This window comes from Pocillopora verrucosa, chromosome 3 (assembly GCF_036669915.1).
Source record: "Pocillopora verrucosa isolate sample1 chromosome 3, ASM3666991v2, whole genome shotgun sequence".
Classification (NCBI taxonomy): domain Eukaryota; kingdom Metazoa; phylum Cnidaria; class Anthozoa; order Scleractinia; family Pocilloporidae; genus Pocillopora; species Pocillopora verrucosa.
This window is the reverse complement of record NC_089314.1, coordinates 9,365,822-9,390,740: the sequence shown is the minus strand read 5'-3', so window position 1 is coordinate 9,390,740 and position 24,919 is coordinate 9,365,822. Positions and strand designations below refer to the sequence as shown.

The 24,919-nt window shown below is 37.4% G+C and overlaps 2 protein-coding genes across 2 annotated transcripts; both read left to right on the top strand.

Annotated features, from left to right (window-relative positions):
- The first annotated feature begins 472 nt into the window (after window positions 1-472).
- On the top strand, window positions 473-7,597 carry LOC131780260 (very-long-chain 3-oxoacyl-CoA reductase-like). The gene is made up of 11 exons (XM_059096882.2): window positions 473-652; window positions 1,173-1,219; window positions 2,498-2,573; window positions 2,922-3,032; window positions 3,927-3,982; window positions 4,484-4,528; window positions 4,669-4,703; window positions 5,398-5,479; window positions 5,797-5,862; window positions 6,352-6,501; window positions 7,354-7,597. Exons 1-11 carry the CDS (start codon window positions 502-504, stop codon window positions 7,468-7,470), a joined length of 936 nt encoding a protein of 311 aa, XP_058952865.2. The 5' UTR covers window positions 473-501; the 3' UTR covers window positions 7,471-7,597.
- Window positions 7,598-8,829: 1,232 nt separating this feature from the next.
- LOC131780257 (uncharacterized) lies at window positions 8,830-21,041 on the top strand. The gene is made up of 10 exons (XM_059096879.2): window positions 8,830-10,225; window positions 11,981-12,268; window positions 14,242-14,610; window positions 15,315-15,466; window positions 16,026-16,185; window positions 16,760-16,848; window positions 17,478-17,715; window positions 18,278-18,392; window positions 19,415-19,487; window positions 19,654-21,041. Exons 1-10 carry the CDS (start codon window positions 10,126-10,128, stop codon window positions 19,741-19,743), a joined length of 1,674 nt encoding a protein of 557 aa, XP_058952862.2. The 5' UTR covers window positions 8,830-10,125; the 3' UTR covers window positions 19,744-21,041.
- Window positions 21,042-24,919: the final 3,878 nt, after the last annotated feature.

Below are 24,919 nucleotides of genomic sequence, written 5' to 3'. Positions count from 1 at the left end.
CCATTGTTTAAGGTGTCACGCAGCGCTTATCATAACTAGGTTAGCAGTCAGGTTCAGCTTTTCATGCTTGGCACAATCTTGTCCCACGCATGTGAGACATGCTGCATCCCAATGATGGATGCTGATCAACCAGCTGAAACTTTCTCACTTTGCCAAAATATCGTGTTCAGATACATTCCAGCCATTTTAAGGCATTTTAGAATTTGGCTGATTGAATGTAATTGGCTAATTGATTGAATGCACTCCAAAATAATTCATATCGAGCTCGTTCGAAAATAATCGGGTACACAAAGAAACCCCATAATATGACCTGTAGCGTAGTACTAATGGTAAATTCTCGATGAGAATAAACATCCACCCTACCCACTCTGTCCCCATTTGAAATGAAGACACGCGCACCGCGCATTTTCATTGGAAGAAGTAAGAACGTATCCTATTGGTCCGATGGTGCAAAGGTTGTAACACTCCTGACTGTCATATTGTGAAAGCTGGTGTGGAGAAATGGAGTGGAATTTTCTATCCGGTGTCGGTGCCTTATTTCTGGGCTACTATTCTTTAAACTTTGTGCTGCAAGTTCTTCATGGAATAAGAGCTTTTGTTCTTCCAGCTCTTGGTCTTAGAAAGAATCTTAAGAAATTTGGTGAATGGGCAGGTAAGCTTGGCTATAATTTGCGCAAAGCTAGTAATTTTTATAAGTACATTACTCCAATCGATCCTTCCTAAGTTTAACTAGTGGATAGTTTGCCGTGTTACATGCTATATCTGTCTGTTCATTGAGAAGTCCTTAGAACCAAGGAGAACCGATTGTCCTCAAGGTAGCATTTGCTTTGAGTTTTTCCAGCGCGAACTGCTCGACTCGATCGTGATACCACGGTGTAACATGACGGCTTATGGACTACATGATTAGATGAGCTCACTGATGTGAACGAATTTTGGTTTTTTTTTTCAGTGGTGCTGCAAAATATCTCTTTTTTTCTAGTTTCATGCATGGTTTACTGATTAATGTCTCACATGTTTGTTAGAAATTAGGTATCTAAGTGCAAAGTTTGTTATGCCTGACTAACAAGTTAAGGGTTTTCTTTGATTTGCAAACCGTCTCATTCTTTGTGTGCAGATCTTTAGCTGAATAAATTCCTTGTAATCCTTAGCCAATTTTTTTCTTTCGTTTGCAGTGATTACAGGGTGTACCGATGGAATCGGAAAAGCCTACACACTTGAGGTACTGTGATTTTCATAATGCAAGCATCTCACTTCTGTGAAAAATAAATGATTAACCATTGAGTCAATAATAATTTAATACTTTTTTATAGTCTAAAAAGATGGTAGTGATAACTCAGTTGTATCACGGCAATATAATCACTCCAAATCAGTCCAAGTGGTGTAAGATTGGATAAGACAAAGTAAACCTGTAGACTTCCCAAAAAAAAAAAAAATTCAGCCATTTAACAGAAGAAGAGATGTGAACTTGGACCCTTATCATGAGTCTGCTGTTTCCTTCCACTGTCTGAAATACCTTTTTTTTTATGTTTTGGTAAAATGTAATTTAGTCTGGTGAAAACAACACATGTACGTCAAGTGGTCTTACAGCATAGTGGTTAAGAGTTATGTGGACTTTGGATTCCAGAGTTGATTTCATTGTCTGGCTATTTCCTTACCCTGACCACCTGAGTTAATTGTCATAGTACTTTACTCTCCCTCAAAAATTATACTACCTCTAAATCCTTCAACTCCTCTGAGTGACCAAGACAAAATTTCTCCTCACTATATCTATGCAATATCATGCAGACAAGCGATTAGATTATAAGGAAAATTATCAATTATGGGATTATTAATTGATCCAATACCAAATTCTTCAAACTAACATGAAGAGAATCATGTGGCACATAGTAAGGAGAATTGCTAATGAGATCTTGGGAGTTAAAGGTTGAAGAGGCCTGACTTTATCTCTGTCTATAGTAATGCAAGAAATCCCATGTTTGGTCAATAACACATGTGAAATAAAGGGATTTTGCCAAGGGTTTTTCATCATCATTGCCACCCACTAGAACAAAAGCAACAAGGGTTATTTCTAAATATAGCAATCATTAGTAAACTTAATATAAATTAACCCTTTCACTCCCAAGATCTAATTAGTAATTCTTCTTACTATCTGCCATACAATTCTTATGACGTTAGTTCAGAGAATTTGGTATTGGATCCACTAATAATCCCAGGATTGATATTCTTCTCTATTTTCATCACCTGCCTGCTTGATATTGTAGTGATATTGTAAGGAGAAATTCTGTCTTGGTCACTTGTGGGAGTGAAAGGGTTAATAAAATGTGAAAATAAATCTCTTTTAAATGAATAGGAGGTTAGAATCTTAAATTTCCCATCAGTTTCATTCCATAATATACATAAAAGCAAAAGATTCTTTGATATGTCTTTGTTGTATTCCAAACATGTCTGTAGAAAGCTTCACTGTCTGTGTAACTTTGTCTTTTTGTGTTGACCTCAGCTTGCAAAGCAAGGCATCAAGTTGGTCCTGATTAGTCGCACTGGAGAAAAGTTGGAACTGTTGGCTACAGAATTAAGTAAGTAATTTATAAGATGAAAAATGTTTGTTTTAAATTCAAACTTTACCCTTAAACTCCCAAGATCCAATTAATTAGTCTTCCTTCAGACCACTATACATTTCCTCATAAAATTAAAGGGCAGAATTTGGTGATATATCTTGATGATGTATTCTGGCTGATAAGGCTGTTTGTTCTCATACCCTGTTGGCGTGATAACATATTTGAAACCACAGGGAGGAGCTGCATGTTGATCACAACTGAGAGTTAAAGGGTTGAGGAGGATATGGCAAATAATCAATGATGATCTGTAGATACATACACATATGTAATAGCTTTTCTATTCATGTGCTTTACTTTGATTCACAGAGGAAGCATATGGCACTGAAACTAAAATTATTGTTATGGACTTCACTGGAGGAGCTGAAATCTACGATGGGTTAGGAGACAAACTTGCTGGTCTTGATATTGGAATATTGGGTGAGTTATAAGCGTAACAAAAATGTAATGAATTTTCAGCATGAAGGGATTATTGCATACCTTTGGTAGCCAGCAAGATTTTGGTACACTTTCCATAAATTGCCATCGACTGCATTATGAATACCATTACCAAAACCTCTATTTTACAAACCTAAGAATAGCATTTGATTTTTTTCAATTTGATTATTTGGGTGTGAGAGGTCTTGAAAATGATGGATATATATATATGTACAGTAGTAGTAACTGATGATTGGACAACACAGACAGAGGTCATCATCTGTGTCAACCAAGTACAACAGTCCTTTTCAGGACATCTCTCTCTCATTCTTTTCTTCTTTGTTTTTGTTTTTTTCTCTGGTTCCTTCTTTCCTTTCTTTCTTTTTTTCCTTTATTTCTGTTAACCCTTTAACTCCTAGAAGTGATTAACATGTAACTTCTCCTTATAATATCCAAACATTATCCAGGAAACAGGTGGTGAGAATACTCAAACTCATCAGGTACAAGACATTTGTACCTTGATCAAACACCAAATTCTAGTAACCAATTTACAAGGAAATGTATAGCTGCAGCTAGAGGGGAGAATTGACAGTCAGATCTTGGGAGTTAAAGGGTTAACTCAGTAAATTATGATTTAAATATTTGTTTAACCTTTTAACTCCCGTGAGTGACCAAGGCAGAATTTCTCCTTACAATATCAATACAATATCAATACAATATCAAGCAGACAAGTGATGAGAATAAAGAAAAATATCAGTTAGGGGATTATAAGTTGATCCAATACCAAATTCTCTAAACTAACATCACAAGAACTGTATGGGAGACAGTAAGGAGAATTACTAATGAGATCTTGGAAGTTAAAGGGTTCATTGTTTAAATTATTTATTTTTTTTGTAGTCAACAATGTTGGAGTTTCACATTACCCAGAATTTTTTGGCAACATGAAGCAAGAGGTAAAATATGACATTAGTAGACGGTCATTAAATTTCCAATGATAAGCATTTGACATATGTTTTATTTGAATTTTTGTGCCATTTTAGCTTAAATGCTGACAGATGTCATACATAAATATATATTATAAATAAGTTAACATAAATTATATTGAGCTAACAATCCCTTCCACAATGAATTTACTGAAGGCATCTTTGATAGTTATTTCACATTTTATGTAATAATGGTAAATTTGTATGTTATAGATATTTAAGATGAATGGGAAGTTGTACTGTTAAGTCTTGTCTAAGTAGCTCATTTGCACTTGAATTGTCATGAATCTTTGCCACTTTCTTGATGTTTTCACATTGGTATTTTTTGCCAATAAACTGCACCAGTTTGTGCCTTGAAAATGAGGTTGGGGGGTGAAATTGGGTTTTCCAAGATAAACATCTAAAAGGCCTTTTTTTCTCTGGCCACCTATTTGTAACAGTTTACAGATGATTCGTATGATTTCTTTGTAGGATGCATGGAAGATGTTGAATGTTAACGTTCTTTCTGTCACAATGGTCAGTACTTGCATGCACAGCAGCTATTTCTAGAACTTGTGGTTATATTGTTTTTATAGTTTTTTCTTTGTCATAGAAAATGACTCTTATATGTACTAAATAATTATTATTATTATTAAAATGTTTGTTTTTCCATAAAGATGACTCACACTATCCTTCCAGACATGGCCGCCAAGTAAGTTTGTGGACATTTAAGATTTCTTTTGGAGCTTCATTTTTGTTTAGACTTTGCATGGGGTGGCTAAGGCTGAGAGCCCTGGACTCCAGTTTGTGATGTCTGGGTCCAAGATCAGCCCAGGGAATTGTGTTGCATTCTTGTTCAAGATGCATTTTTTCTCCTAGGAATTTAAACAGATATTAGTGAACTGTTACAGAAGCCTGAAAAAGTCCTCAAGGTTGTTACCTGCAAAGGACTGGCATTTTGTCCCATGGGAGTTAAAATACCTTTGCATAATGCCTTCTTTTTGACTGCTTTGTGTTTTCCATTACTGTTACTTTCCTGTGATGACTCCTGCTAGCAAGCTTTTATTAGTAACACAACAGTCTGTGTGTCGGATAGGAGTGGGTGCCAGCAAGAAGTCAATTTTTTTATTTTTAGATAAAGATAGCTTTTGGGAAGTAAAAAAACCTGATATAGAATAGATTAAATGTAGTGTATTTCCTTTACAGCTGTACATGTACATGTACATGTATGTAGACCTAATCATGCCAGAAAAATAATCTGTTTCTTAGGTCTGGTAAAAAAAAATATTCAAGTTTTCTTTCCTATGAACGAGTCCAAAACTGCACACACTGTTCTTTTTTATTGATGATAAGATTTATGCTGATTAGGAGTAACTGTTTCCTGACGTATCTGCATTGTTCTCTAGAGGAAGAGGTCTGATAATAAATGTAGCCTCTGCAGCAGGCCTGACACCTACTCCACTGCTGTCCATGTACTCTGGGACCAAGGTCTGTGTTGCTCACCTAATTGATGTTGACTAACAGTTATCCTTAATATTATACATGCTTGACATTTATCTCTTTGTTCTATGGAAAAAATTATGAGAGGAGTTACGGGGCCAGGAAAAAAAATTTGTTATTTTCCCCAGATTACTGAACAGAACAGCATTTTTTTTAGCTTGTGCAATTAATAGCTTCCAATTTCCTTGATAACTCAGTTGGTTAGAGGGCTGCATCAGTCTTCTTGTTTTTCTGTTTTTTGCTTTTTTTTTTTTTTCTTTCTTACAATAAACCTTTTTCTATAACAACTTTTTTTTTATTGGCAGGTGTTTGTTGATTTCTTCAGCAGATGCCTGAATGCAGAGTATTCTTCAAAGGGCATCATTGTTCAGGTGATTGCTCTTTCCTCAACATACTGAATTTTTGTGCCTTTTAATGGATATGCATTAATCATGTGGTACTGTATGAGAAGTAGTGGCCTGGTGGTTAATAACCTGTGCTAAGGGTACTGAGGTCTGGGTTCAAGACCTTGCTGGTTCATTCTTTTGAGTCCTTAGAAATAGGTATTGGCGAATTGTCAGGAAAGCCTGATTGTTATTAGCCTGAAATGCAATTTGTGTCAGGTGTTGTAGAAATTCCCTTCCTTTGCTTTTTCCTTGGGGGTGTGGGGAGGGGGGGAGGGTACAGCTACATGTAGGCTGGGGGGGGGGAGGTAACTTTGTCATGGGTAACCTTGTGATGAACTGGTGTCCCATCCTGTGGTGGGGGAGTAATACTTCTTGTGAGTTAGGGTTAGGATAAGCTAATCCTACAGAGACTAGGATAAGCACTGGTTTTACATTGTATGTTTTATTTCATCTTGGTTTTTTTTTCATTTTCAGTGTGTATTACCCTACTATGTTGCTACTAAGATGAGCAGAATCAGGAATCCAAACATCTTTGCTCCAGGCCCAACTACTTATGTTCGTCAGGCCCTGGGAACACTTGGAGTGGAGTCTAGGACTGTAGGATGTTGGAGCCATGCTTTGCAGGTAACTGCACTTTGGAAGAAACACTAAACACAATCTAAGGGCCAACACATTTATAATTAAAGTCTTTATAGAAACTATTTTGCACAATTTTTCCAAAATCAAGTCCTAAAAAATGTGTTAAAATATTTTTTTTCATTTCTTTTCATCCATGTTTTCCGCTGACTTTTCACTTGTGATATATCAATTTAAACCAGATAGTGCACTAAAAAGACAGAATGAATGAGAGCAAAGAAGTTAGTTGTCTGCAATGTGTTACTCAACCCAAATATTTTTACTAATTTTTTGAGAGCTGGTTTTATTGTGATGGTACAGTGCTTTCCACATCAATGTGAATTATGCAGAACTATTTGAAAAAATAGATTTTAGCCGTTGTCTTGCAATGGAAGACTTGTTTTCAAAATGAACTAGTTTTTTGTCAGCAAAGATGCTTGACCATAAGAATGTATTAATTTTAATCAAGTTCCTTCTATCGTTTAGCACAATCCTTATAACAACAGTAGATCAAAAGTGTATTTGAGTCGACAGGTCATCGGGGCGACTTTATGAAGAAATAAATTTCTTCTTCTTCTGGGAGAACAGCAAAAACGCTATTTTAACCTCAATCAGCTGTAAAAGATGGCCTTTCTTTCCATCAGTCGTAAGACACGAAAATAAGAAAGTATCTTCGACATCTTTGGTATCACCAGATATTTTCCTTAGCTGTAGATGGGGCGTAATCGTTCACGTGACACTTTTAAACTACGCGAAAATTTTTGTCGGATCACAAACGAAATGTAAAAGGAGGAGTGTGTGTTAATATTTCGCCAATATAACAGTGGTGTTCCTAACGTGAATTTACGTTTCTTCTCGTAGAACTGGTTTATATCACGGGTTCCAGACTGGCTGAGACAAAAGCTGATGTGGAATGTCAACACGGCGAGGCGAAGGGCTGTCCTGAAACGACTCCGAGAGAAGGAGCTGAAAGACTGATATGTTAAACAAATATTTCTGAAGGAAAGAGAAGGCAGTATTCCATCAGTGCAAGCAATGAGCGAATGATATTTCTGTCCAGAACTGTTAGTGTGGGAAAAGAAATGAGAGGAAATTTATAACAAAATTTGATGGTTATTATGATTACTAATGTTTTTAGTTACAATTAGCAGACGAAGTGTCCTATTTCTTACATCTTCACTCTCCTCCCGGGTTGTTGTGGAAAAATTGACCAAAGACAGGCCGTAAATAAATCCGAAAAAGTTCTGAATAGTTGTGTAATTCTGGGAACTTGACTCCTTCAGTTATCGTTTTCCCAGTTACAGTTATGTAACTTTCAAACAAATTCAGCCGCGAGATTCAAATGCGCGCCGATAACGTAATGCATAAGATAGCATTGTACAAGCAAAGGCACGAGCTGTCAATTCATTTTTTTCTTTTTTTTTTCAGTAAAATTTTTATAATTCCCATTCCAGATTTAGAGCTTTACTGTCAAGTGACTGCAACAAGCAAACCATTTTTTAGCGGCCGTTGCGTGTAGCTAATGACTTTGAAAGCTTCAATTTAATCATCTCAAACCTGACAGCGATGAAAAATCACAATGCCCACATCATTGTTTCTGACCGATAACTGATTTGTTGTATTACGCACTGGCTAGTTATCGATTTATATTAGCAAATATTTCCTCTCGACAAATCTGCTCAGTAAAATGTTTTGTTTCGCTTGTCCAGTCAGTTGGGTCGTATGAATGTCGCGCGATGTGGATCGCTAACTTTGAAAAATTACAAATAGCCTAAAGTTTACAGGTGCGGTTGATGATTCTACAAACAGAAAACTGCCGCACGTAAAATCGCTCGCGAAAAATTTGTATGCCTCTGTAAAAAGTCATATATAGCATAGCTGCACCCTAACGCGCGCTCTGATTGGCCAATATTTGATGAAAAAAAAATGGATGTTCATAGAGATGACTTCATCGTCGGGGAAATTTCTTGTTGGCAAAGGTTTCGAAATTCAAGATTGTTTCTCCGTTCTCTCCCAATTTGGAGATAGATCTGCTAAAATATAGAAAATATTCTAAATAATACTATTTTTAAAAAACAATGAGCATGTAGCCCTTTAGGCGAAGAAATTAGTTTTGGAGTTTACGTTACTTCATTCCCAAACTCGAATTATGGCTGAAAACAAAACGGAGTTTTCTGACTTCAACTGAGGCTTTGCGACGTTGGGGACTCTTCATTAGAAAGGTAAATTTCAAGTTGAAGCGTTGATATGTCCCAAAATCGTAGATTTTGTTTTGAAATCGTACAATTTACAGAATTTTCAACACGAAGCTACCCAATCAGTCTGACTGTAAATTCTGGTAAACAGTAATGGAAGAAACAATTGCCTAGTAATAATCTTAATTTTGGAACGCAAAAATATTGTGGCAATCAAAAGCACCAGAAACAAAGCTTAACTGGAGATAAATTTCGCTCGATTTCGCTTGCAATCATAACTACGTAACATAATCGCCAAACATCTGCAAACTATTGCTTACCAAAGTTATCGGGTGTTAATTACCATATCGAGAATCTCGGTCTAAACTGACTTGGCTAAGTCCTTAAACAGTTTTGATCGCAAAGGGTCTTGTTCTGAGCTAAAATACCAACTGTATTTCTTTTGTCGAAATCTCGTCAAACCTAGTGAATGTTTATGGATTTCACGATTCTGGCGAATTTAAGTCAAATTCGTCAAAGCGAAATCAGCTTGGCGGAATTGACTATTTTGACGAATCTTCGCCATATTCTAGACATATCTCCCAAAAAAGTACATTTTGAAATTTTTTTGCCTCTCGGTGGTGTAATCCCTGACAGGAATTGGGAATTCACCCATTTCATTCTGTATTTCAGGTGTCTTATCAAATATTTTGCCCAGTTCCCGTCTTTGATTGCAGCGGGCCAGATAGAGGTCTCGTGAAAATCATGAGGGCGTGTTGTCTCTAGATAAGATTAGGCTCCATACGGTGCACCTGCAGATCATGAGCTAAACTGAAGATCTAAACCATAGTGCTAGTGGGCCTTGTCTGACAAGCACGTGTTGCTATTTTTTTATAGTTGACTGTGTGATGTTCATGTGAAACTGTTACAGGGTCGAAGGCCGATGAGCTGCAATTTCGGAGAAAGGATGGACATGTTAGCGGTCGGTGTTTAGGCGCTGTCGATTTAGTTTTTACGAGAAAATATACCATAAAACAATGTATCAAACAATGAAACGAACGATCTTTATCAATGTACATGTCCAGTTAATCGACTCTTTTAATTATTTCAACGCTCTTAGAGGCAAGGGCGGAAGTTTCCATAGATACCACACACCATCGTACTTGAAGCGTATACAACCAAGCCACAAAACCACGGGATTGGCAAGTGACTTTGTAAGACAGTTCGTGGTAAGGGAGGAAGTGGCATGACGGAGGCTAATGTGAAGGTTAATGGAGCAAGATGAAGAGCGATTTTATCATACTTTACGATCATATGAGACTGACGAAGATTGAGGTTCAATAGAAAGACACATCATTGTGCTCAATGTCGACAACAGCTGCAAATCGACGTGAACAACGATGGATCAATGTTGTTGTATTAACATGGATCTAAACAGTTTTTGGAGCAGTTCGTCGCGATGAAGACATCGACATTCGGAAGATTTGACCCAGTCAACTTTGTATCTCTATTGCTGTGGTCTTTGATCGAAGTTTCATCGTCTAGCAATGCTACACAAGGTAGGGTGAATCGAGAGGGAGTGCCAAAGGCGTAAATTGTTTTGCAGGTGAATAGATTAAAGGCTGTCCAAATACGTTCTTCCGTTATACCTCTCGCTCCGAAAATGTAGCACAACCGCTTAAAAAAAATCAATTAAAGAGAGTAAATACTGTCAAGCTCTCTTTCTGCATGTGACATAGATACGTTGTTATTGAATTTGATTCGATGCGGTACCTCCTTTGCTTGGATTAATTTTTGATCATACTTCTCATAAGTTGTTTTCAACTCGTGATCACTCCTGTAATCCATGACGCAGTGCGCAAGATAGCGCATATATTTGTAAGGGAAAACTTACAGATACAGGCCCAGTTTATATTCCTTGTAAATTGACACTAAACGATACTAGAGGTACGTGACTGCGTCGACTTAAATTCTTCTCGCGCTCTCTCGAATACTAATTTGTTACACACACGCGAAAGATATCTGTTGTCACGTTCAGTGTACATTCCTTGCGTTTTGGATGGCTTAAAAGTGCCATAGTCAACATCGACTTGTCAAGTATTTTGTTTGTTTTTTTGAGATTTGCAACGTCAAGAAAATAAATATTTGACGGCATCGCATTCAAGTGGCGCGATTACACAAAATCACCATAAAACAATGAAAAGGACGAGAAAATTCATAATCCAATGTCTTGCGACCAATCTGATTATTTCCTGAAAGGGATTATGTGTAGATACCCAGATCAGATGGTCACACAATTCGTTTGTTTTCCAGTCTGAGGTATATGGAAAGTTGAAAGGAATTACAGTGTAGCTCCAACACAAAAGACACGAAGCTGTTAACGGCGAACACAACCAACGAGGTTGCAATATTGTGTAAGAGCATACTAATTTTTCCCTGATACCGTTGATTTCAACCCTCCTTCCCCTGTTAAATTTCGCACTCTGTTTTCTGCAATTTTACAACACTGGATATGGGAAGGGGCCCATTGAAGCAATCTTTACTCCAATTTAAATTTTTATTCCTAAATGCTTTTTCAAAGATGGCTACAGCTGTGCGTAGATGTTATGTTTCAAACAGTCTGTCACCATTGTTAATGAAGTGTCTCGCTGGCCTCTCTCATCTATGTGTTTGAATTTCATATATTCTTGGGCATTTAATGTATTCTTGAAGAACAATAACAAGTTGTTAGTATAGCACTTGGCATTTTAACTTCATAATACTCTATGTGGTCATATATATATATATGTATATTTATGTATGTATATATTCTAACCCCAAGTACTTCCATTAATTTCTTAACAAATTAATTCCATGTTGCTGTGCTGTTATTCAGTAAATTAAATAAATCACAGATGATGTCCAAATGTGGCAAAACTGGCAGGCAAGGCTTAGTGAAATGTGTCACTGATGTTTTTACCACATTTTCGTGTCTCCTGTAATCTATTACTGTACATACTCAGGACAACATAGAATCTTTTTGTTTAATATGATAAAAAAGCGAAATGTTGTTAATGCAACTATAACCTGCAATGAATAGAACATGAGTGAGAACCAATTCAGAATTCAGCTTTTTACATATTACTAATGTTAATCAAACTCGTATAATGTACATTCATTATTTTCTCCCAACATCCAGACCCTTGCAGATTCAAAAGCTATTGATAGCTCAAGAAGCATCATTTTGAAAACTACTGATTAGGAAGAGATTTAAAAGTATAAGATTACTCTGGTTCATAATTGTTGCATTTGTTTTTCTTAATTTTCAATTTTAGCTCCTCATCTAATAATTCAACCAGCACAGCCAGACAATACCTACTTTTCCTTGACGGGATCAACCTTCTTGTTGAACTGTACCATTAAAGGGGAGAATGTACATGTGTTTGATTTATCATGGTGGCACAATGGAGAACAACTATCCAGAAGTAAAACACGACAAATTGACAATGCCACACTGCAGCTGCAGTTATTGAATGCAAAAACTACTGATAATGGAATTTACTGGTGTAATCAAATTTCTGACACGAAATCTGGAGGAATAAATATCTCACTTTCTGTGGCAGGTAATACCTTATTTATAGGATTTAGTGCTACCAAATACGAGCCCACCATGTATGTAGGAAAATTTATAAGCTCCCTGCCCCACATTAGCAACCAACTTCCCCACCACACATTAGAGGAGTTTTGAAGATTACTTCTTTACTAGCTTACAATCTCTTAAGGTACTCTGTACTGTGCATTTTCACCTTTTTTTTGTAATAATTATTACTCTTTGCTGAAAATAGTGAAGATTGAATCAGTGCCCACTCTCAAGGTCTGTTAACTTGAAAAGTACCCAGAGCTCTTAATTGCTCTCAATACCATAATAATGCTCCTCTCCCCCATAGGTCTTCAAGATCTATAAACCATTTCTCATATCTGATGAGGCTGATTACATGACCTCCAAGGAATGTCCCCAACCTAAATGTTTAATTGATGGGAATGTGTTCAGTACACCCAATAAGTTTCATCAGAAAACATGCCTAAAAGCATGACATTCCTATGGAGACACTATGGGTGGTGGAGAACTAACTTTCACTTGATAACCTTTTCAGGCATCCTCTATCTCAACAGCCACTATGATCATGGCAGTAATGATACATTTCACACCTCACCTCTTAACCCTCACTTTTCACCTGTAACCCAAGACCTTTCACCCCTTGTAACCTTCTACCTCCCCCTGGTTCATTTCTTGTACCTCTTGTCCATGACCATCCTAGTCACTATTTACCCTTAATTTAGCCTTAACCCTTTACAGTACACCCTAACATCAGCATTCATATTCTCCATACTGTTTTCTGTTCATTTACTAAGGTACTGACAAGGAGAAATTGTTCAACAATCAAGAGCTTCTTTAGTTGGTGATCATTCCCTTTATTCTCATGACGCTATAATGTTTGATTCAGGGGTGATATAATTTGTAAAGGAGAAATTCTAAGATGGTTGAGTCACTTTTACGGTTTAAAGGGTAAACCTCTCTTCTATCACTGCATCAACCCTCTAACTCCCAGATCAAATTTGTCATTCCCCTTACTGTTAACCATACAATTCTTATAATGTTAGTTCAGAGAATTTAGTATTGGATCAACTAATTATCCCCAAATTGATATTTTTCTTTATTCTCATCACTTATCTGGTTGATACTATATTGATATTGTAATGAGAAATTCTGTCTTGGTCACTCATGGGTTAACCCTTTCACTCCCAAGATCTCATGATTAATTCTCTTCATTGTCAGGCATACCCCTCTTATGATGTTAGTTAAGGGAATTTAGTCTTAGATCAACCTATAATCCCTGAACTGATATTTTCTTTATTCTTGTCACTTAAGTCTGCTTATATTATATTGAAACTGGAAGGAGAAATTCTGTCTTGATCACACATGGGAATGAAAGGGTTAAAGGGTTTAAATTTCCTTTTCCAGTTGGTGCTTACTCATCAGTCCCTTTGACCCCAAATAGTGATAAGCATCTAATTTCTCCTGACAGTGTCACACCTGAACCCAACATTAAGGTCATCATGAACTCAAGAAGCTCTTTACGGCTAAACACTATACAGTTGTATATTACAGCTCAGAGGTACATGCCCTTGTGAAAAACACGTTAAAAAAAGCGCACATGTATGTTTCTTTGGAAATGTATAATTATTATTACATAGAGAGAATAGTATGAAGATCTTCCATACTATTGTTAGGGTATAAAGGATTAACCCTTTAACTCCCAAGATCTGATTGTTAATTCTCCTCTCTATAGCTGTTACACTTTTTCTAGTAAATTATTGAGGAGAATTCAGTGTTCGATCAAGGTGAAAACTTTGACATGACAAGTCTGAGTATTCTCATTACCTGTTTGCTGGATAATGTATATACTGGTATATTATAAGGAGAAGTTGCATTCTGGGAGTCAAAGGATTTAACTTACAGTGTGTGAAACAATGTAAGTAACCTTTTGTTCACTTCTTATTTCTGACTTATTTTGCAATCTTGTGTTTCCTTCAGACCCACCAAGTCCACCACGTAATTTAAAATGGAGTGCTATTGGTGCTATGAAGAGGGAATATCGTTTGTATTGGGAAGCTTCTAGCTATACTGGTGGCTTACCAATTGACTATTCTATCAAGCTTTGTTTAAATGACTCAGTAATGAAACCAGCACTGCCATCAGCACTTACCTGCAAATGGATTGATAAATGTCATTATTTAAATGCTCCCAAAAATGAGAGACATTTATCATGCATACTGAAGGCAACTGATGATTTTATTCCTGGTTGTGGAACTGGATGTAGTTACTCCATCTATGTTGTTGCTACAAATGCTGTAAGAAGTACAACCAGTGCGATTTTCTTACCAATTGTCCACTTATTTGAAGGTAATTTTTAATATTCTTGATTCATGTCCAATTTGGCTAGCTATAGCTGATTTGGGTTAGGGTTAGGGTTATAATTTGGTGTTATCTTCTAAGTTGATGATGTAAATTGGCCACTGTAAAGAGTTTCTAGAGCTGAAATTTCATGTCTTAGCTCTTCAACAGAGTCATAAAGAAGGAGTGTCATTAAAAGCTGGTTACTGACACCTGTAAGACCTGACTCTCAATGCAGTCCATTAAGCTTATAATGGATGACACAGCTGCCCATGACACCATTGGCAGCTGCTCGTGGATAAAAGTTTTTGAAACTCCTGATAAAGGAATATTGGGATTTCTTTGTTCACTCTGACAAAGGGCTAGCCATCAAAATGTGAGCTTTTGAAACTCCTTACAGTGGTCAATTTATATTTATATATAGCCCCCCCCCTCTCCCTCTTCTGCAGCTCCACAATGGAATATCCTTTGAAAAAATACTGTGGTGTGGACTGATAATTATCCTTTTGTGCCGAAGGAAGACAACAGTATGCTTATTCCCTTCATGCTATGGAAACTGTGATAGGCATTGCAACTGTCTGCCATTAAGCATGCAACAGTCTATGAATGACCTATGTTAATCAATTGTTGTTGTATTTTTATCATTGAACTTTCATGGTTATGATAGTTTTGCAAAACCATTTGACCGTGCAATATTTTTTTGTACTCTTCAGCTACACCTTGGCCACCAGAAGAACTCACAGTGAAACAACTTTCAAACAGGAATCAGGAATATAAAGTTTCTTGGGCAGAAAAAAGGGATTGGCGGTACGTTGTTATTGAGTATACAGTACTCTACCACACATGGGGAGACAAACACAATAAGGTTTGTTTCTTGGACACACATGTAGATTGTAAAACATTCAAAGAATGAGGGTTACTTGTGTCTTATTTGTTGTTTGTTTGTGGACATGGGGATTATATATTTTTACACATTTCCTGTTATCATAATCTAGCTATTCTGTGTTACATTCTGCACGCGTGCCTATTGGCCCATCAAGCCAGAGGTTATCTCATGTAGCAGGAAGCAACCAGTAATGTTACCTCTTCCCCTTGGGTGGAATGCTAGTCCCTCACAAGGTTACTCCCCACCATTTCATCAGTCTACCTGACAACTCGCTTGTACTTGTTTGTACTCCTGGGTAGAGAGGGCATTGTGAGAGTTAGAAGCTAAGGTGCCTTCCCTAATAACACAATACAATTCAATCCGGCCAGGTCTTGGAGTTCACTGCATCTCCCATTGCTGATTTCACTTTGTTCAGATCCAACTTTATGCTCAGTGATGGCCTTTGGTGAAGAAAGGTTTCTTAACTATAAAATCAAGTTTGAGTTTGATTTTTCAAAGTTATTTTCAGCATTTTCCTCTTTTGTCTTCTTTATTTCAGACTGCTGTTGTCAAAAATAAACAGTTCACTATACTAATAGGATTGAAAGCATTTACATATTACTATGTGTACTTGAAAGTCAGATTTTTAAACGATGACTATCCCAACTCTGCGTACAGTGACATCGTAGGGCCACGTATTATCAGGACATCACCAGGAGGTAGGTCAGGTCTTTCAGTATGTATATTCTCCATACTGTTCTCTATACATCTACTGAGGTACTGAGAAGGAGAATTTGTCAAACAATCTTTCTTCAGTTAGTAATGATGTCCTTTATTCTTGTGAAGTTATTGTGTGATTCAGCTATGATGCTGTAAGGAGAAATAAGACGCTGGTCACTCTTAGGGGTTAAAGGCTAACACCCAAGTTCAACTTCCAATTGCCAACCTCTACAGATCAACTGGCTGTATTGTCTTTCGCTATTGACTCTCTATTGACTCTCTATATTTGGGAATGCACATCACGTAGCTTATTATGGCCGTTTGATAGGTTGAGTAATGGGGGCTCCTCGCGCACGTGAGTATCATGCGCACTAGTGATATCCGTGCGGGCTCCCCCCCCCCCCCCTTCGATAAAAGGGGTATTACAAGAGAATTTGGTTTTATCAACTGAGTTAATAATGTGAATTGGCCATGTGAGGAGATAATAAAGCTGAACTAATGTAGGCCTGAGCATCCTCCTTTGTGAAACTGACTCATATCATACACACTATATATATTTTAAATCGATTGCAGTTCCAGTCAATCCGCCTGTAGTGGTAAGGGATCGTTCAGACATCTTCCCTGGTAATTCAGGCCTCAGAAATGTAACTGTAGAATGGAAGGTAAACACAAGTGAAACTTGCTCTCGAACATTACCGACAAAATACAACTTTAACTTTAGTTGTTCACGATTTATTTAAATATTTTGACCGCCGGATGTCGAAATGTTATATATCAATGTAAAGAAAATAAATATCCTCGCCAGTGAGCTGATGAACCTTCAGACTTGAGCTGGAATCGAACCCGTGCCTCTAAGATACTCGATACATTTGAAGGCGTCACTACCAACTGGGCTACGAAGCCATATGTTGTGAACTAAACATTTTCCAGTTTATTTTTCATTCTCGTAAAGGAACCTGCTCACAATCAAACGAAATAGACCATATTTAGACATAATGAAATGTTCATTGCAGACGGGTTCCAATTAAAGAAATTGCAGAAAACCTCATTCATCAGTTGTGCTGTATGCCGAGTGCGATCAATTGTCATTTCTTGACCAATCAAAGCGCGCTTAGCTTAACATCGCGATCAATCTAAGCAAAAGAGATTACTCCAAACATCTTAACCTCATTCTCAGGTCCTCTCTTTTCCTCCCCCGAGAAAGAAGCATACTCTCTCGAGGCAGGAAGGGACTGTCATGCATGGATGAAGAAAAAAGTATAACATAGGAATCTTACACTGTTCTTTTCAGTTGGCAGACATTTCTTCATGGCGTGGTACTCCCGGTAAATACATGGTTTTTTGTAAGCCCCGCAACGTTGGCAAGGGACAAGCTCAAACTTTAGAGTACAGCATAGATGCCACTTCAAACAAGACCACTCTACCGAAACTAAACTCTCGGACCAAATATAACGTTTACCTGAAGATGTGTAACAAAGAAAAAAAGTGCAGTAACACTGGTGAATCGTACATCATCAAAGAAGTGCAAGGTGAGTGGGAAGGATAGGGAAAATATTGAATGTGTGAGACGCCTATAGACCTGAATGAAGTCCAAGAGTTTAAAAGTGATATTTTAGCTTCACATCGAGGTATTGTACAGTTTAACCAGCATTCTCGAAAACCAACCGTTCATAAATGTGTTCTTGTACCATTTATTTTTGTTTGTTTTCGTCTGTTTTATCTTTTATAATCTTTTAATTTACTATTCTTTCCTCAGTTTCTCTGAATAATTGTACCAAGGAAAAATTTATATTTCCCAATATTTTTCACCGTTTTCCAGGGGTTATCTGTTGTTGATTTTTTAACTACCTCTTTAAATTTTAGCTTCCAGTTTTCTCTGGTGTTCTCGCTTTGGTTACCCTCCAAAACCACGCATAGTCCCTGTTTACTTTTTATTTACGACTTTATAAGTGCACGCACTTCTATCGTAGAAATTTAGGACCAATTGTCTCCAAGTGCACTGCTTTGTTTTGTTTTCTTTTAAATTGTACAGGCTGTTGGTCAGAAAAAAATTCTTGAAGCACGTACTTACAGTGTTATCGCTTTGTTTAGAGAAAGAAACACAACCAAACTATCAAAAGAAACTGAGTACTATACAGATAGTCTTGCTGTCCATTTCAGCGGTCATGGTATTCGTAGCAGTTCTATGTGTTGTATACTTATTCAGGTACGCAAAATGTTTGTCAATATATATGTACCACCATCACTTGCCCAGGTTTTACTGCGTTATTGAAGGCCCTTCAATCTAACAAATAGATTCCACGGTACTGTGCGTCTGTTTAATGATAAAGAGTTTTAGATCCTCGTTTGGTGTGTTTACTGCAACGTCAAACCGCGGTCAGCAGTTTGTGGTTAGAAGTTAGAATTTCCGTGACTTTCAGCTTTTTAGATCGACGTCGGCTTTCAACTGAAAAAAATCAACATGTTCACCTCCATCTTGAATGACACAAAGATGGAGGTCCTTCATTTCATACACAAAATGTAGCTAAAAGATTGGTTTTGTGGCATCCCAAACGGATTGGTAATAAAGGAAAGACCTCACCTCACATATATTTATAGGACATACGTGAGAACTTTCGAACAGGAAGAGAAAAAGCGTCGATGAAGTTCAAGTACCTGCCCCGCCCGAAGTTCAAACGTGGACGGCAAACGGCGCATGTGACCGCTGGAGTCTGGTCACGTGACTCCTAGACGTTTGCGGTCACATGTATTTATAAAAAAACGTGGATATAAAACTCCCCAATAGATTACAGATGACGTTAAAATGTGGTATGTTCAATTTGGCTAAAACTAGCAAATTGAGCTTGAACATAGCCTGCGACCACGCCTTCATTATACGCCCCGCCTCGAGCAACGCGAGCCGCAAGAAGTCTGCAAGGGGAGACCTCTCCTTGACTTCTCTTGAATCTCTTCCCCTGCAGTGCGCACGGTGAGGGCCTGATCGCATGCTAACTGTATGCGAACATTAAATTTTCACCAAATTATAACATTTCCGTCTGTTAGTGAGAGTATATCAAAGTGCCGTTCGAAGGATATGGTGGTTGTTAACCACAGGATATTGTTTCAGTGTCCCTTGCCAATTTATGAACTCCAAACACCACGTTGTCTTTCGACCCAGTTTGTCTCAATTTGTTCATGTAAATATGCAAATTATTCCCTTTGTTCTTTCTTAATACTTTATTTGTTCAGGAAATGGCGATGTTGGGAAGCAGGAAGGCATACACCAAACTTTCAACCTTTGGGGGAGCTTATTCACATTGGTGTGAGTATCTTTTATTTTTTCAGATCCTTATTTAGCTGCTTACTTGCTTCTGACCCGGTCAAGTGACACGTGGCTTTGACCTCAATCTCTCTTTAAGTTCGCCGGATTATTCGATAAAAACATATTCACTGAAGTAAGACGTGGTTTCTTTTGTTTGGTTTTGCAGCCTCCAGCTAACGATTATGAATACGTCAATTCAGACGCTAGCGCCCAGGTAGAAGGGGACTACGATGAAATTGAAACAGGCGGAAACTAGTTTTGGTAGTCAATTGAAAGAGCACTTTTCAACTGAGTGTTGGGAGCAATCTGGGATTGCACTGGTTTTGCCCGATTTGTCTTCATAGCAGTTTTAAACAAAGTGTTAAAAAACCAGAACCAAAGCCATCGCAGAAACCAATCAGAGCAAAGGTTAACATAATTTTTAGTCAATGAGAGCTCAAAGTGAAAACAAACAGATTGTTGAAGCGCGGGAAAACGGCTAATGATTAAGTCGCGAATGTGTTTAGTTCTGTATCTGGTTGGTTGAGAGGATGGCGGGAGTTTTCTGGACCAATCACAGAGCAAAGTTTTAAAAGCGTTCCAAAGTGAAACCCAAGCAGTCCGCTCATAGGATGCCATCTTCCGGCATTTCACCAATCTTTTTATCATTGGAAAGATTATTTAGTCATGCAACTGTCTGTAAATGACAATTTAACGTTAAATTAGAAAAAGAAGATGATCATTGACGCGATAGATTATGCACATTTACTAATAATTGATAGATGTACTAATAGAAAGAAAACAGCAAGAATTTTTAAGGAGGATAATTTTAAGGAGTTATTATTGGAATAATAAGATTTCTGTGTACGTTCCTACCAAACGAATTTATTTAGTTCTGTGTTTTATTGTATTATTTTGCTTTATACAAGAATTTTACGAATGCACAGACATTTTCCTGATTGTTTGAGATTTCTTTTAGTTTATGTGGGCATCTAAGCCTTGAACGTCTTTTAATCTGTCACGCGTGTTTTGGAGCTGGTGCATACGAGAGGAGGGGAAAACATTTTTGCTGATGCACCTCGCAAACTTTCCTCAGTAAAGGGAGGTGTTATCCTAATATAGTATCTAGTCATCATTAATTTACAAGAATATGAATGAGAGAATTGTAACATGGGGACATATTTGTGGACATGGAAGGTTTAAAACGGTTCATGCAGAACTTCAGAATGGCTTCAAGTCTGAATAGGAAAGAATTGTTCAATAATACATTTGAAATTGTTTGCATTATTTAAGGAAACTTGTATATCTGTGCGTGAGATTTGTAAAGCTGAATACTAGGTTGTCAAAAGCACAGCTACCCACAACAAGTTCTATTTATTAATGCTTATGTGTCGTGTAAATATTTTAGACCAGTAGCACATACTTTTTATGAGTGTTATTTAATATAACTTATTTGAATTATGAATTTTTGTATTTGCAATTTTGTACTTTCCCGAATCGACGGTTTTCACCTATATTTTATAATATCAGAGTGCACGTGTGTGTAATAAATATATTTATTGTTTTTTCAGAGGGCACGGTAACGAATCTTGCAATCTGATTGGTTCTTTACCCGGTCAGTATTTTCCTATCTCTGCCCACGGGCCACGGTAACGCTTTCGTGAGTCGCCGAGTACATCACAACTTTCGTTGTCATTTCTCATAAATATACCTCGTTTTCCGGCTGGGCAGTATTTTTAAGCAAACACGTCGGTCACTACCTCAAGCCGATAAATAACTTATGAATCCTCCCTTTTCTCTCTATCAAATCACTTTGGTTGACAGAAAAATATTGGTTTCAGAATGAATTTGTATAAACAATAGTGTCATTACGTTGGTTGACAAGCGGCCTAAAAACCGTCTGCAATTAATTTTAATCGTTCACAAAAAGTACCCAGAAAGTTGAAACTTGAGGTATTTGGTTACAGTTAAACTGAACGATGGAACTTTCATTCATTTAATATCTGAATTTTCTCGAGCAATTTGTTCATAGTAAAAAAAAAGCGAGCGAAGTTTTAATTTAAGTTCTACAACAAATATACGCTCCTGGTGAGTCTTTCCAATTCCGTTCAATTTGGACATTTGTACCTTAAATTGCACAACAGAAATTGAAGGAATTGAGAAAAGGCTGCATTAAATTCCCTTGTGTCTCGTTGGAGTGTGCCGTTCGAATTTAGGTTTTGTGAAGGAAAGATCAGAGTTAAACACGCCATTACAGCAAACAAACGAGCAAACTCCCACAACTTCAAAATAAAAAATTGAATTTACTCACAATTACTTTCTTCGCCGTTTACTTAATGAACAGAGGTAAATCTTCATACATGAATGAATGGTCGATGAGAGTAAATAATACTTTCCGTTAGTTCATTAACTGATTTTTAAGAAAACATTGTCGTGACAGTCCTTGCCAAACTAGTTCTGTTGGTTTTCAAATGTTCCTACGATTTTTTTTTCTTGCGCGCTCTCTAATTGACAGGTGTCAGATTGTGACAGATACTTGTAAAAATAATGTTTCAAAGTTTGTTTGGAAGCCTTTTAAATCACCTTTATCGTTACGGAAATGAAAATGTTTCGCTGAGGAATCTCTCTTAAATTTGCATCACCTCTATTTTAACTACCATTTACTCACTCAAAAATTGTTTAGTTTATGGAAGATCTTGCCGTATTTACGGCCATAAGTCATTCGGGTTCTATCGGAAAGAATTTCGTCAAGTTTAAAAACAATAAATATGTTATTTACCGGCTAAGGGTCGGTCCGTATGGTGAAAAACTGTGACCTCGGTCTTGAAAATGCTGCCCTCGGCCTACGGCCTCGGGCAGTATTTTCAAGACCTCGGTCACAGTTTTTCACCATACGGACCTCCCAGCCGGCAAATAACATATATTTATTTTTATAAATAATTGCTTCACAACTCTTTTTTTTTTGTGTGTGTGTAAGATTTTGTGTTTATGGTTTTTAACGGTAAATTGCGGGGAGATCGTGATATAAAAGACAAATTCTTTTAATTTTAATCAACACAACCCTTCATTCCCTAATATCAGTACGCTCATTCTCCATACAGTTCCCAATACATTCCCTATGGTTTTGACGAGGAGAATTTGGTTAACAATCAAGAAAGTCTTTTCATGACCTTAGAGCATGATTCAGCCCCAATTCTGTCTGGAAAAATTACACGATAGTCATTCTTACGTGTTAAAGGATAAACCACAAGAAAACACAAGCAGCAATTATTGGTACTTGGTTAGCTTTGTACTTTATGCGGTTCCTCGATGAAATGGAAATTTGAGAAGAAAACCGTTTTTCTTAATAAAACGCTGCCGTTAGTCTATCCCTTGTCTCGTACTCAGACGTTTCAGTTACCGTCGTACGATAGTTAGCGCGATAGTAAACAGCGCGATAGTAAACAGCGCGATAGTAAACAGCACGATAGTAAACAGTGCGATAGTAAACAGTGCGATAGTAAACAGCGCGATAGTAAACAGCACGATAGTAAACAGTGCGATAGTAAACAGCGCTATCGTAAACGGCGCTATAGAAGCGGAGGAGTGAAAAAAAAAAAAGCGAGGGAGGCTTGAGTCGGGTCGTATACTGAATAGACCCGACCCATACCTCTCGTAAATCACTCCTCCGCTAATATTTTTCTATTTCGTTTTTTACTTTTCTCCGTTTTACCAACTGATCGCTTGGAATAGGTTACACTCCTAACGTTTATTTGAAACATGGCCTAGTAATCCTTGCTTGAACATTAGGGCGGCATTTTATTGGGTATTTTGAGTGGAGTGTCATTTGTTTTTGCACTTTTGTGACATTCAAGGGTTGATTTTTTAAAACTTTCTTTTCCGTGTCAAACCAAGCATTACTATTCTAACAACACTGAGTTTCCAAGAAAAAGTTTTGTAAAATATTTAAACGCGCACAGGTTATTTGTAATTAATACGTATATCTAAGTGAATCCCTTAGTCCGCCAAAGTCTGAGTAGCCAATTGTAACATCGCCATAAATGACTTATGAGACATTTCTCGCGGTAGAAGATCCTTGTTATTAAATTTCAAACGCGTGAACTCTTGATTTAGGTTTGCTATCTGTCTGCGTAAAAAAAATAGATTATGAACAAAGAAAGATGCGAAAATAAAGGAATAATAATAATTATTTAAAGAGGGAAACACACGAGTACACAATTTTTATAAGAAATTTCAAGTCCTCATTTGGGATATGAATTAAGGAAGAAAAAAAAGATTTCCACTGACTCTTCCTAAATTTTTTCAAGAGAAGTAAGGCTGGTTACTGTGGGAATAAACATTACCTGATGTCAATCCCCCCCCCTCCCTTCGTCTGTTATCTCTCACCAGATATCTCAATAGGAGATACAGCTTCATTTTTATCCCTATTAACCTTTCTTAGCAACTACAGGATCACTTGTATGATTATTCGTTCCTAAAGTGCAAAACTTGACAACCATTCAGGTGGAGGGAGGGGAGGCAGGAAACCTGTGAATGTGTTGATATTCTCTATATGTAGAAAATTACAAAGAAGTCGTCTGATTACTTAACGCACTTCACACATCTTTTAAATCTGATAACACTTTTGCGTTAAATAAAGACATACCTTAGTGCCATTAGCCATACCATATCTTTGATTTCCGAATCTCGTTAGAGAGTCTTACTGTTTCCATGGTCTTGAGATATCTTTGTTTCAACTAGAGCAATTATGATGCAGGAGGAAAACAAGAATGACATTTGAAATTGAAGTCAAAACAATAAGGAAGATGTGTTTCCTCATAACAGCTTTCATTCTGTGCAGCCTACCACAGAGACTAGCTGGGCTTGAGAGTATGTTTGCAGCAATCTAAATTTGACTCCCACTCATTATAGGTAAATCCTAGGCAAATGCACGCAGTTATAATTGCAATGAAGATTTTATGCATTTAACTCGATTCATTCATTTTTGATTATATGTGACGTAAGATTCTGCGAGATGATCCTCGGTATTTACCCCCTTCATATTGGATTGAAGCTTCTACCTTCTCAATCACTGTTGAATCAAGAAAGTTTTGGTATAGGAATACAGGGTTTGGGAAGAATTGAGTTAATATTGCGTTTGTTTAGTATCCGGGCCGGAGACAGCGGGACAAGATATAGCCCTTAGGACTGACTGGGTCAGGCAGTTAGGCTGATGAATTGATTGGCGCCCGTCCCCCCATTTTCAGTCAGAACCAGCAATTTTACAGAGCTTTTGTCAAGTTGTAGGAAGCAACTCAAAATCTTCGTCTGCCTTTTTCTCTTCATCAGGCGTGCGTGGGAGTTTATTTGTTCCTTCTTATCTGCGAATTTGTGGCGTTCGAGATAGAGCTATGATGGGAACCTCTCTTTGGTATTCCTGGAGCATTTCGTTGATGGCCCTAGCGGGAATCGCG

Coding starts and splice junctions, on each gene's coding strand:
- LOC131780260 (XM_059096882.2), top strand. CDS start 502: ATGGAGTGGAATTTTCTATCCGGTGTCGGTGCCTTATTTCTGGGCTAC. Junction 3,033..3,926: donor TCTTGATATTGGAATATTGG/GTGAGTTATAAG, acceptor TTTTTTTTGTAG/TCAACAATGTTGGAGTTTCA. Junction 4,529..4,668: donor ACGTTCTTTCTGTCACAATG/GTCAGTACTTGC, acceptor TTTTCCATAAAG/ATGACTCACACTATCCTTCC.
- LOC131780257 (XM_059096879.2), top strand. CDS start 10,126: ATGAAGACATCGACATTCGGAAGATTTGACCCAGTCAACTTTGTATCT. Junction 14,611..15,314: donor AATTGTCCACTTATTTGAAG/GTAATTTTTAAT, acceptor TGTACTCTTCAG/CTACACCTTGGCCACCAGAA. Junction 17,716..18,277: donor CATCATCAAAGAAGTGCAAG/GTGAGTGGGAAG, acceptor CGCTTTGTTTAG/AGAAAGAAACACAACCAAAC.